This window comes from Cryptomeria japonica, chromosome 2, assembly GCF_030272615.1.
Source record: "Cryptomeria japonica chromosome 2, Sugi_1.0, whole genome shotgun sequence".
In the NCBI taxonomy this organism is placed as follows: domain Eukaryota; kingdom Viridiplantae; phylum Streptophyta; class Pinopsida; order Cupressales; family Cupressaceae; genus Cryptomeria; species Cryptomeria japonica.
Window position 1 is genome coordinate 651,925,366 of NC_081406.1, and position 13,881 is coordinate 651,939,246.

The following is a 13,881-nucleotide window of genomic DNA, read 5'->3' on the forward strand; positions in this document are numbered from 1 at the left end:
CACCTATGCACTCATCATAGGCAAAGGCATTTGTAAATTCCTAGGAGGTGCACTTTGGTAACATGTGTCCTAGTATTTTGAAGTTAACATTGGCAAGTTTGGAAATGTTACTATGTCAGGACTAACGAGTCATGATGAGTTAATATCAAGCAGTTGATATTTATTGTTGATTTTTGTTTTAGCAAGTATCTATGTTTACGAGATATGCCTAATTATTATTTTGGCAATTTCTATGTAGTGGGTGTAATGTATATGGAAAGATGATTATTATGGAAGAGACAGGTGAGAGTGGTTTGGAAATTGCTATGTGCAACATGTCATGGATGTGACAACTTGTTTTTTTGGACACTACTTGACTACCTAGGAATGGGATTTCATTTTGGAAACCACGAGTGCCTACCTTGCATATTTGAGCTCTATAAATATGTTGTTGCCTTATTGTTTTTTTGGGACACTTTTTTTATTGTCCACGTTGTTACACTATTGAAGTGCTCCAAACTTCTTTGTTGTTGTAACTACCCTAAAGATCATTGATTCTATACAATGTATTGTAACCTTTGTTATTGATAATATAATTGAGCTATGTGTTTTGGAGTGTGGGTTTTTTTCTCGTAAGGGTTTTCCCATGTAAATCTAATGTTATCATGTGCATCTAATCTACAATTGGTTAAGGCTTTGTAAGAATTTTTTGCATTCACTCTCTTATTTGATTAGCGTTGGAAGTATTATTATGCACTCATTTTCTCTTATTTCTTACACTCAAACCCATAAACCATAAATGCTCATGTATGGCTAGGGTTAGAGGAATGTTCTTTTCATGCCTCTTCATGTTAGAATATCATTTGTGAAAGACACATGTGGTTTGGGCATTCGATGTGGTTGTAACTAGGGTTTCCTCCTACACAATGACCTTATGACTACTTGCACACCTTCCTCTGGATATGTATATATCGGTTGCCATTTTTTGGAGATGATATAATAAAGTAATATTTTGGATGAATAAGAAGTAGGTGTAGAACTAATAGAGTAGTGATATTCACTATAAGCCCTAAGGTTTTGATTTCTAGTTATAAGTAAAGATATTTTAGTATTATAATGATATGGTTCATCCCAGATTGTATTACACTTTTAAGCTTAGAATATTGAATGATTAAAGAAAAAATAAAACTTAATTGAGTGACTCCTTGTGTGTGATATATATTTATAGATATATGTTTTTAGTTGGTCAACTAGAAGTCTATAAAATCCTTGCAAAGCCTTTGTACAGTGTCTTTTCAACATAAAAAAGGAAATGTATGGTTATGCTCAAGGATTCCTAGGTAGACTTGCTTAATAAGTTGTAGGTTTTCTAGAATTACATTGCGTTTTCTTTTTTGCATCAATGTTTCAAATCACACTCTGTGATTCATCACAAGGATAGTAGAGAGATCTAGGAGTCATAAGATGACAAGTTGCAAATTAGAACAAGACTAAAAAGAAGAAGAGGAGAGAGGAAGGTTGGCACGAGCCTCAAAGTAACCAAAACCAAAGACAAAAAAAGGTCAAACTAAACAAACGATCAAACAATAACTAAAAAAGCAAGATTAAAAGACAACAAACACAAAAAAATATATATGTATGTTGTCTTTTCTTTCTTTTTTAGTTATTGTTTGATCATTTGTTTATTTTAACCTTTTTTTGTCTTTGGTTTTGGTTGCTTTGAGGCTCGTGCCAACCTTCCTCTCTCCTCTTCTTCCTTTTAGTCTTGTTCTAATCTGCAACTTGTCATCTTATGACTCCAACTAGATCTCTCTACTATCATGATGATGGATCACAGAGCGTGATCTAAAACCTTGATGCAAAAATGCAATCTAATTCCATAAAACCTACAACTTATTATTATGGATTGTGGAAATCTGATATCATTAACAAACTTGCTTAATATTTTGCAACCATTTATTGTTTTTTGAATGTGTTTAGAGCATAACTTGCTTGTGCATTTTAAAAGTTTAGAGGAAGGGATTTTCTACCTTCAAGATGACAAATCTCAAGGAACAAATCTACCCTCGCACTACCTCACTTTACTAGTGCTCAAGTGAGCCAAGGGATAAAAAAAACATTAATCAAACAACAACTAAACTGATATATCAATACTGCTAAATATCATAAACATATAACAAAATGAAGAAATTTTAATTATGATAGAAGTATATAAACAGAAAGTAAATTTTACCACAATATTGATTCAATCTCGAATTTTGAATGTCAGTGCATCGCAAGGACGCTTATGTGTCGCATTGTCATTTGTACAAACATAGAACTAAAAATGCATGGGAATACCCCAAAATCTACTCTTTGTAACGCAAAACCTATTCATCACCTACATACATTGAATGAGGGGAAAATGTTGGGGCTATATAGGGGTTCGCCTTGAAGTCAAATTCCTACTTTACTGTTTCCACTACCACGAACAACCAGATTGATAGAATGGATAAATAGTAAATGTAATAGAAACAAACCCCCGTTAATGGAGGAAAACCAACAAGGTTAAATTTATCCTCATATGAGGAATTCAAGTAATCCTTTTGCTTCTCTATAATTGGATGAACCCCTACCTCTAATCTCTCTTGTTTCTCTTCCTCTTCTAGTATGGGGTCATCGGTATTCACCACTTCTTTTGTTTGACATATGTCGCTTGGTTCTCAAGATTATTTGCATTAGAATAATTTTTCATCTTATAAGATCATTCATGGTATCATCTTCATTCCTTGCAACATGAAATTTCTTCTTTTTTTCATGACAAGGAGATGATTTATAATAAAACTTATTTTTATGCACCATCTTCTATAATCTCATAGTGCATTTTATGGCCCTTTGAGGCTTTGGTTTTCATTGTTCTTCTCCCCACTAGGACTTTTTTCTTTTCCACACTCATTGATCTCCTCCTTAACCACCTTTGAATTTCCCTCATCCTATAATGTTTCAATTAGGACTACAGTTTGTCGCATACTCTATGGTTGCTACTATTCTCTAGATTCTTGATACCTTTGTGTTGGTTCCCTTATCGTTTGTACCTCTTGTTATTTTTCAGTTTGGGTAGTTTGGGAAATACGATTCTCTGTATTTTTTAAATGATAAAGCTACCTTCAGAAATTCTGGTAGATTCAAGTACCTTACAAACCACTTTGTAGTTACTTCTACTAATGACATCATCAATAGCCTTAAGTATAGAAAATAGATTCTTTCTCAAAGATCTATTGCAAGTTGTTTGTGTGTGTGTGTACATATACATATATATACCTATATTTGTATATGTATATACATATACATATGTAAACATATATACATATATATGTTTATGTGTGCTTATGTGTATACAACAATTATCCTCTACTTGTGGTCACCATCACCTTTGTTTTTTGTACCATCATCTCATGAAGATGTTGTCCAATAGACATTCACAACTTTAGGAATATCATGATTCACAGGATAGCAAGAAAACCAACTCTAATACCATTGTAATGTCCAATGATAAATTTAAGAAAAATAATTTGAATAGACTTGAATATATCTAAAGAGTAGCCAAATAAATCTTAATTTACTTCAATATTTACTAGGGAAAATTTGGACACTAGAAAAACAAGTTGTCACTGTGATTTCTTATTAGGGATGTGTTGGTTTGATTGAAGATACTTTTCTTCCTAGGCTTCCAATTCAAAATACCATTCATAAAGAAGTCAACCAACAAGGAGATTGTTGAGTAATAGAGAGGTACATAGATGGGGTCGCACATGGCGACTGTAAGAATTTGTCAAATATTGCCAAGATCTAGAGCACAATGAATAGCACAAGAGAGACAAAAGATTTGATAAGAGTAAATTGTATTCAAATCAAGGTGCAAAATACCATCAACTGGATCATTACATACAATGTAAAATGAGCCTTCTTATAAAGGCAAGGCCATATGGATATGTGAGCACACAATCAGTACATGTGGCTCAATGAGAAACAAGGGTAGGTGAGGATAGGTAGGAGCAATAATAAAATATTACACAAGAGGTGGATCACCCACTGAAGGTGGAATGTAACAACAAGATAAGACCACAAAAGGTGGAATTTCTCCTACATGCATCATCCCTATATGCACACTTCCTTAAGTGTCTCATATCCAAACTATTATGAAATGAATTATCCTAAGTCAACTTATGTAAAGTGTAATTATGAGACATATTTACACCAACACCCCCCCCTTAAGAGTAACTTAGGGGAATAAAGACTCAAGCTAACAATGCAAGATGGGTCCCGGCTATGAGGCCATGTTAGGTATCCATGTACAAATTCAATGAAATCTCTCACAAATGGAGAAAGAGAGAAAAACCGAATGGGAAAAAAATCCCCCCCAAAAGAGAGATGATGATGTAAGGAAAATTGTAGCCATCTTTATGACAATTTCCACATAACCCATTTAAGATTTTAGTCAAATCAACACATATAATTCATATGAAAAGAATAGACAACATACTTAGAAAATGTGACACAAGATATATCTTGGGAAAACCCTCATGATGATGGTCTTGAAAAGCACTGAGATGGGGGGTGTGAATCAGTGACACCAAAATAAGCACAACTTTAAACACTAACCGGTAGATGAACTTAACTAAGAATTTGAACAAAATGCATGATATCCAAAATGAAATAACAACATCCACATAAAGTAGAACATCCACCATAACACAAGTGTTTATACGTGGAAAACCTAAATAGGTAAAAACCACGGTGAGATGGAACTCACAAGTCTATCTGCAGTAATAGAAAATTGATCGGTTAAGGTCTTACAAAGTGCTCTGCTAGGAGCGAATCTTGTTAGATATCCCAAGCTTGATTAGAAGCTTATACCCTGTTAAGGGTAACCTTGTTGGAGCATTTTAGAATCCAAACTAATGGAACACCTTGTTAGAGGATTTGTACAATGAAGCTTGTTAGATCTTACCCGGTTAGGGGATTTGAGTCTGTTGTAATGATTAGAAAACAATAAGAAAGATGTGATCTGTTTTGAGTAGCACAAGACTTGCTTGATCAAATCATTCTAAGTACATTAAACACTGCTCTCCATCTAAAAACTTATTGCTCTTCATCAAAAGATTTCACTCTTTTTGGCATATCAGTATTCACATGGATCACCTCTTCTATATCAGTTCTCTCATCATTAAAATGATTCACTAAGATGTCTTTAAATAGACATACAAATCTTATGTCGGCCATAGGAACACAATTTCCTAGGTGCAATGTATCTAGACATTTAATCATAACTCATCACAAAATGACCGCCAAACAAACGGTGTTGGTAACTCATCACAAAAATGGATACCGATTAAAGCAATCAATACTGGTTGGAACACAATATGTGAACCGTTGTCCTGGAATCTTCCACTTGATCTTCATCTTCAACTTTATCTTAATTTTGATGCCGACTTAATGTAACCACAGGTTATCTCTTAGGCACATATCGGTTGACACAAAGTACTGGTTAGAGATAGACCTTAAACATACCAGTTAAAAGTGTAAATCAATGAAGTTACACTGGTAGTCAATGTAATCATATGTGTGTGAGAGTGTTTCATCAATGAAAACAAGTGATGAATACATGATAATCATCATCAAGCCAATACATGAGGGAAAAACCCAGCCTCCAAAAGCATCATCCACCATGTATTATCAACAATGCAACCATTATAATACAATTATGGAAAGCCTTCGAAAACCCAGCCATAACCAAGCACTCCATGTGACTAAGCATGAATCCATAGATCCCATGCCATGCTTCCTCCTTCACAAATGCTAACCTGGCTAACCCAAACAACTACCATTGTGGTGTTTTTATAGAGACAAGCAACCACAAAACCACTATGTGGTATTACATCAAAACCATGCGCCCAAAACCATGTGACAATAAAATATAATATTTTTCCTACCTATCCTTGACCCACATTTAGTATTGGGTACTTCATCACAATTACATTCCACAATATTAAATAAATACAATATAATAATACTAATGTGTCAATACAACTCATCAAGCGGTTATGAGAATATTCCAAGGGAATCTCTAATTGTTGCACATCCATCTAGGTGACCCTAGGTGCAACAATACAATACGATATTACAATATAATTCCATGTCCACCTCACACAATAATAAAATAATACAACAATGAAATATTATTATGCAAGGTGTACAACACTATTTTCCCAACAAATGAAAGCACATAATGCTCTCAATGATGTATGAGAAGAACAAAACCTCATGGGAGGAAAAAGTCCCCCCCCAATAAGAGAGACCATGAAGCCCCCCCTCAATGTAGAATCTCCTACAAAGGTGATCCAATTATGTTGACCAAAATACCTCCCCATTAGGAAAAAATAGAGCCAATGTTGCACCAAGAATGTCAAAGTGTCACAAAATCAGGTACCAATGTCGATGATAATGAATCACTCACTACAACAAAAATGAAGATCAGGCATGGAGACACCTTCTTTGAGCATCAACTAGATACTCATCAATGATAAATTGGTACAATCAAAGTCTCACATGAGCCATGCACAAATGTGTACAATCTAAGTCTCAACTGGAGACATGCACCAAGTCTCACAAAATATTTCCTAATCTACGGTGTACAAGAGGATTACATCAAACAGGTCATCAATGACAAAGTACAAAGATGTGTGGCACTTTATTTTAGTGCATTACAACATAGCTCATGCAAGATAATACAATATGATATAGTGCAAATATGGAAACATGAAGATGATGCCACCAAAAATATGCCTTGTAGAATATTGTAGATGAATATGCCAAGAGATATAAAGGAGGAAACTAACCCCCCCCACCCCTTGGCTACTAGTTGGAGAACGTTGCAAATAGGTAGAAAGGTGGACAAGGAAAAAAATTGTTCCCAATTTGACTTATTCCATGAAAATTTTGTTTTTAAAAGATTTTAAAAAATCTTATTAAAAATCCAAAAAAACTTTATGAAAATTAATAAAGAAAAATTAAATTTTTTTTTTAACAAATTCATACCGTACACCCAAATTGGGCAAATTTTTCATCCTAGGCCCCAAATCTGATTTTCACCAAATATAGGCAAATTTATACTCAAAATGTATGGAAATGGCCTCTCAAACGCAATTCTAAGGTCAAAATCGCCATAGGATACCCCCAAAACATGTAGCTCTTCAGATCTAAAAATGAATTGCTCCAAAATCTCTCAACAAAGACTACTTAATGAAGCCCCAATGGCTCTGATACCATGTAAGAATTTGTCAAATATAGCCAAGATCTAGAGCACAATGAATAGCACAAGAGAGACAAAATATTTGATAAGAATAAATTGAATTGAAATCAAGATGCAAAATACCATCAATTGGATCATTATATATATAATGTAAGATGAGCCTGCTTATAAAGGCAAGGCCATATGGATATGTGAGCAGACAATCATGACATGTGGCTCAATGAGAAACAAGGGTAGGTGAGGGTAGGTAGGAGAAATAACAAAATATTTCACAAGAGGTGGATCACCCACCGAAGGTGGAATGTAACAATAAGATAAGACCACAAAAGGTGGAATTTCTCCTACATACATCATCCCTATGTGCACACTTCCCTAAGTGTCTCATATCCAAACTATTATAAAATGCATTATCCTAAGTCAACTTAAGTAAAGTTTAATTATGAGACATAATTTACACCAACACAAACCAACATTATTTCCATTTAAAAGACACAAAAATGCATCTATGTGTACAAAGAGGTAACATGGAGGTATGGAAGAAGATACTCAAAACATACAAATTCCAACATTAATGACATGAAGATATGTAATCACAAACCCTAACTACTACATTGATGGTGACCAGTGTGATATACTCAAACTCTTGAAATAGGAAATACATATACATCTATGTACTCCAAGTAAATAATATCGTTGGTGATGTAGTACCATAGCTAGAACCACATGTTAAGAGTAACTATTACAATGTGCTATGATGTTAGGTGATAGTTAGTGATAGGCTCATGTTTTATCAACTTTTCATAGTTGCATAAAAAACTTTAGTAATCTTTTATGGCATAAGTACCACAGACTTTAGCTATAGTTTGAATTATTATTATAATAAGTCCTCATTCAAGCACTCTTAATATGTTTATACAATAGATCTAAATATGATACTTATATGCTTACTATTGCATATGTGATTGGTATAAATGGATAATTGTTATGGTTTACAACATTTCTGTGTGCTAACTTGATATGAAACATTCTACTTGAACCAGAAGTAGTTGTTCCTATAGTTAAATACTATGTGAATTCCTATAGCCAAAGGCGAAATGGGTTTTGAACTAGTCAAAGGTTATTTTAGGTGCTCCAAGCTATTGAAGAATGACATCAATACTTTGACTTTTTCCATAACATTCCCAACTACTTGTAGGTATGCTATTTGGTAGTCTGTTGTAATGTTTTGAACGGACATTTATGTCTTGAATTGGTTATGAGTTTTAGTCCTAATAGGACTCTTAATCAGTTTATGTTTCCTTTATCTATTCAATAAATCTTTCCCTAGATTTGGGGATCAAGTAGTAGTTAGTTAGAAATATGTGTTATAGATTTGAAAGTATAAATGAGTCCAAGTGCAACATGAAAAGGTTAACGATGTTGTGACTACTATATCGTCTCATTTTTTAATAGTACTATGTAAATAAATGTATTTTTGTAATAAATGAATGACAATGCAATTTCTGAATTAGTTGTGTAACCCTATGATCTTCTAACAAGTACTTACCCAAGGGGGGCCTACTTGAGGTAAAGATACTCTTATTTTACTTAGATTCATTTTATGCATATAGATTAAGCAAAGATTTCTAGTTCAGTTTATTGTTGGATTCATATAGCTACTATATAGTGTGTTGGCTATTTACAAATTTCCTATAGCACTTATTGTTCTTGTGTGATTTGATAGTGTAAGTGACAATTCATAGATTTTCTTGCTCTGTCTACTTAGAATAGGATCACTTTATTATCATGTTTTACTTTCATTGCACTTATTATTTCTTTGACATTTCATTATCAATCGTAATAGTTTTCAGTAGTTGTTTTCCTACACTTTACTACAATTTTTGCAGTTATCATACAATAAAAGCCTATGATAAGTCTATATACACATATTGTGTTGTCTCATTTCTAGTTATACAACCCTTGGTTTGAAAATTAAATGTGGCCTCTAAAACTTGATGGGTTGCTCAATTTGGATCATTATCCATAAGCTGTGAAGCTCTTTAACTAGCATTGAATCTTAAACAGAATTAGAATGCTTGATGGGTAGGATGAATAATGAGAAATGGAAGGAGTGGTCAAAGAGTCATAATGGGATAAACAAGTCTAATGGAATAATAGAAGAAGGGAATATAGGGGGATGGTTGTGAGGTACGCTTGAATTGGAAATCCCCCTAATGGGAGTACAAAAGAAAGTGGAGTTGGGAGCAAAGTTATGTCAGGAAGGGAAACTTTGTAACCTCATGATTTACATTAACTTATAAATTGGCCGCGTCTCCATAATTAAAGTTTTGGGGATCTTGAATAAATGCACAGGGGATGTAGAGAAATAAATAATAGATAAATTTACGTTAGAGAAAACGTTGGTGATAGGAAATGGGAATTTTGGACCACAACATAGATTATTAAAAAGGAGACATTATGAGTTATAATGTTGTGTAGCAAGAGTTCTTTTTAACATTATCTATTATTTGTGAAGTAAAGCTCTAAAGCTATTATATCTTTACCCTTAAAATGGACAAAAAAGTCTTTGTTTTTACAAGTTACATCAAAGAAGAAATTAATTCTATATAGTGACACAAAGGGAAACTAGTAATACATGTCTTCTTGCATATGTTTAGGTCAAACTTACTTTAGGGGTATTTTTGGACAACTTGAAGAAAATGTAATCAATGCAACTACATTATCATGCTCATAACTCACCTATGAAAATGTGTTAATTCTTTTTATAAGAACTTGACTAACAATATAGAAGCTCAAGGGGTGAAAATCCAAGTTGCTTATTTGTTGACTTGTTTTCCTTAGCTCACATAGAGGGTGCATTTACTTACTAAAATATCATGAAGTATCACATGAAAAACCTAGAGTTATATGATGATGCATATTAAAGAGATAAAAATATACAATTTTCTAATGTGTTGATATTACATTTTATTTGTATTCTTTAATTTAATCTAATGGAAATCTAAAAACATGTTTCACCATTTTACTATTTGTTTTGTTTCAATTTAAATTAATAAAAAATAGAAAAGCTTACATTTCTAAATGAAACGAGAGGGAAGACATTACAAAGTATGATATCTTTGGCATGTAGTTAGTATTCTAATGTCTAATTTGGATTAAGAAGAACTAGGGCTTTGACTTATGTTTCTATTTTTTAATCTCAAGCTTTGTTTCAACTATATTTATCTATGTATGTTCTCATTTGGTTTGGTAGACCAACATCAATATATCTTATCACTATGTTGTATTAGCATCATATGAAACTATGGTGACATCCTCTATAGTCGTATAACTTGTACATGTAACTATATTTTTATATCTAGATCAAGTGATGCTATAGGCACCTACTTAACTTTGAGGGGTTTCAAAAGTAAGAACTACCTCACTAGAAATCAAGTCCCACAAAGGATTTTAAAATGATGAGACATTGACTGCATTAGGAAAGGTGTAGGGTTTGAGTATTGAGTGGGTGGCTATAATATCAAATTATTTTTTTCAATAAGGAAGTCCAAAATCTTGACAAACTAAAGGGAAAAGGCAATGGCCAAAGGAAAGGCATGTCAAGATGGGAAACTCCAAAGTTCTAAAATTTTGCCTAATTGTTAGAAATTGAACTAAAAACCTTCACACTTAGGACTTTTTGGATGGTAGCCACTTCCAGCACCTAAAGGGATCATGGGGATGGAGAATGATAACACTTAGAGACATCTAACAAATAGAGACCCATAAAAATATTTCCCAGGTCAATTATATGTGATGGGCAAAAGGCGACCTAAATGCACAAATGCATTTAGACTAAAAACAAATTTTGACAATGTTAAATTGAGTCCCAACATTGGATCTAATTGGGAAAGTGTCTCTTGCATGCAAAACAAGAATTCAAATTTTTGAAGGCAGACAAAAAATATGGACATAAAGATGACTCCAAAAAATTACACTTTGTCATGACCAACTAAGTTCAAGATTGCATAAAATAATGCATCATGTAAAGTGATTTGAAGAAACATCTATAAGACTATAATATTTTATTTTCAAAAGTGGTAAATATTTATAATATTTTTATTGGTTCAATTTTATTTTAAATCATTAAATTAGTGATTAATTGGTTTACTATTACACAATTATGCATCATATAAGTTAAATTGACGAGACAACATCTATAAGACCTTTCTCAAAGGAATTGACTTCATTTCCACAATTTATTCCCCATTTTAATATAATTTAGAAACATTGAGGCAAAATTTAAATTATATCCCATGTTGATATAAAATCATCGTATCTTATTACAATTAAATGCTAAAAGCTATGCATTCTTTATAACTCCTCATAAAAACTACACCAACAAACAAAACAACATAGTTCCAGTGATCCAACTACCCATCAAATATAACACGACTTAACAATAATTAATTAATATTCTAATAGTTTATCACATATGATAATATATACTAGTATACCTATTTTTAGATAAATATAGGTAAAGTGCACCAAAAGATGTCATATTTTTTCATTATTCCACTTAAAAAATAATTATATTATTATATTATAATTAATATTAAATTATTATTAGGGCTGCGATGTCGCTTCATGTGGCTCCATGGGCTAGGGTTCCTGTGGATCATGGTGGTTTTCCTCCCGAATGAGGCGAGGTCAGCTGGGCGGCCGTGGTGAAGGGCAATGATGGCAGAGCTTGAAACCTTGGATTTTGACAAGGTTTTGGGCCATTCGCTACAAATGTCCCAGTCAGTCGTGTGTTTGGGTTCTACCCCCAATCATGACCCTGTGCAGAGCCTGATCAAAGGGCAAGTGTGCAAAAAACACGATGTAGAAATGATTTGGTTCGGGGGGTTTCTTCTTCGCTGCCAAAAGGGTTGATGTCGCCTCACTGTAGAGATATGTGGGCACCTTCGACTTCGAATGCGACTGCTTTGGCCAAGCCTAATACTATATCTTTGTTAGAGGCAGTGGAGAAAGAGGTCGTCCATAATGAGCTTGTTTTTTCGGCCTTAGGGCTTATTGGACGTTTCAGGGGTGTGTGGCCTAGTCTGAGTGCTCTTCATAAGTGGATTGTTGATCATTGGGAGCCCATTGTAGATGATAGTGTGCAGATTTACCTTCATGCTCGAGGGTTTTTTGTTCTGGTTTTCCAAACTATGGAGGATAGAAATAAAATACTTGGTGGTTGCCAATGGTGCTGGGAGGACAGTAATCCATTGATGCTTAAACTGTGGCATCTGAATTTCAACCCTGAGTCAGAATCCTTTGATTGCTCTCCTATGTGGATTCGACTTCCAAACCTTCCGTTGCAATACTGGTTTGACTCGTGTTTTGAAGCTATTGGGAACTCTCTCGGTAAGTTATTATTGACTGATGATGGCTCTCTCAATTTGTTGCATACAAATTTTGTTTGTATCTTGGTGGAGATGGATACGTCTATGGATCTCCCTTTGGTGATATCTATTTCTACATCAAAGGGTAGTTGGCTTCAGTCTGTGGATTATGAAGGGATTTCTTTTAGGTGTAGGCGATGCTTTAAGATTGGACATAATGTTGATTCCTGTGCTAAGCGTAGGGTGAAGAGAATAGCTTCACGGTGGAAGGATGTTACCCCCCAATTTTACACAGTGGAGAAGGTGGAAGGGAATCTAAAATCCCCCTAGGATGTCGAGGGTTTGATCAATGATTCCATTGTGAAGGATCCAGATCTTACAAATTTTGTGCAAGGTTTGGCTGGTGGTTTGGTTGGCGTGAATGAGGGAGGTTTTCAAGAGGGTTGCAGCTCCTTTCAGGTTGCTAAGGGGGGTGTACAGAAGATGGAGGATGGTCCTAGCTCTCAGGGGGGTTTAAATGTAGGCATGGTTGAGGGGATTCAGCCTGAGAATCAATGTTGGGATAGTAAGGGGTTGGTAGGAATGGACATGCAAAATCTGAAATCATTGGAGGATGCAAAAATTATGGATGGATTGAGGTGAAGCGAAAGAAGGGTAAGCAAGGTAAGGATGGAAATATTTGTTTTGACCCCTCTCTTGAAGGGGGAGATGGATCTAGGGAGGTGGCTCCCTAATTGTAGCACCACCTGGTTTGGGCCAGTTCAAAATCTCGGGTTATCAATAAAAATCACTATTACCAACCAAAAAAATAAAATATTAAATTATTATTATATTACGATATTGTAATCAATATTCAATTCTTATTAAGATATTACTTTTTTTTATATTTTTATATTTCTATTAAACTCTTCATCAAAGCAAAAGAAAACTATTAAAATTAATTATTATTATATTATCATATCTATATATCATTATTATAATATTAGATTGAAATTTAAATGTTAGTAGGATGGAGATAGATAGAATTAATTAATAGTTAAACTTAGAGTGAGTGGTAGTTAAGAGGAGAAAATGAATATATATATATTAATTATTATTTTTTTAACTTTTTATGCATTTAAGTGTCGAAAACATGTCAATTTTATTGCTTCTAGTTTTTATTAACACATATTTATGCATTAATTATGTGAGTGTAATATGCTTTTGGCGTAATTAACCCACTAAGTGTAATATGCAATCATA

At 33.8% G+C, this 13,881-nt stretch overlaps 1 protein-coding gene across 1 annotated transcript; it reads left to right on the forward strand.

Annotated features, from left to right (window-relative positions):
- The first annotated feature begins 12,183 nt into the window (after positions 1 to 12,183).
- Positions 12,184 to 13,281, forward strand: LOC131038386 (uncharacterized). The gene is made up of 2 exons (XM_059215758.1): positions 12,184 to 12,877; positions 13,034 to 13,281. The coding sequence occupies exons 1-2, from the start codon at positions 12,184 to 12,186 to the stop codon at positions 13,279 to 13,281; spliced, it is 942 nt and encodes a 313-aa protein (XP_059071741.1).
- The last annotated feature ends 600 nt before the right edge of the window (positions 13,282 to 13,881 follow it).

What these genes read in the sequence shown, in the direction of transcription:
- LOC131038386 (XM_059215758.1), top strand. Translation starts at nt 12,184, where the DNA reads ATGTCGCCTCACTGTAGAGATATGTGGGCACCTTCGACTTCGAATGCG. An exon ending in TGTTGATTCCTGTGCTAAGC is followed by an intron (nt 12,878 to 13,033) that starts GTAGGGTGAAGA and finishes ATTTTGTGCAAG; the next exon opens with GTTTGGCTGGTGGTTTGGTT.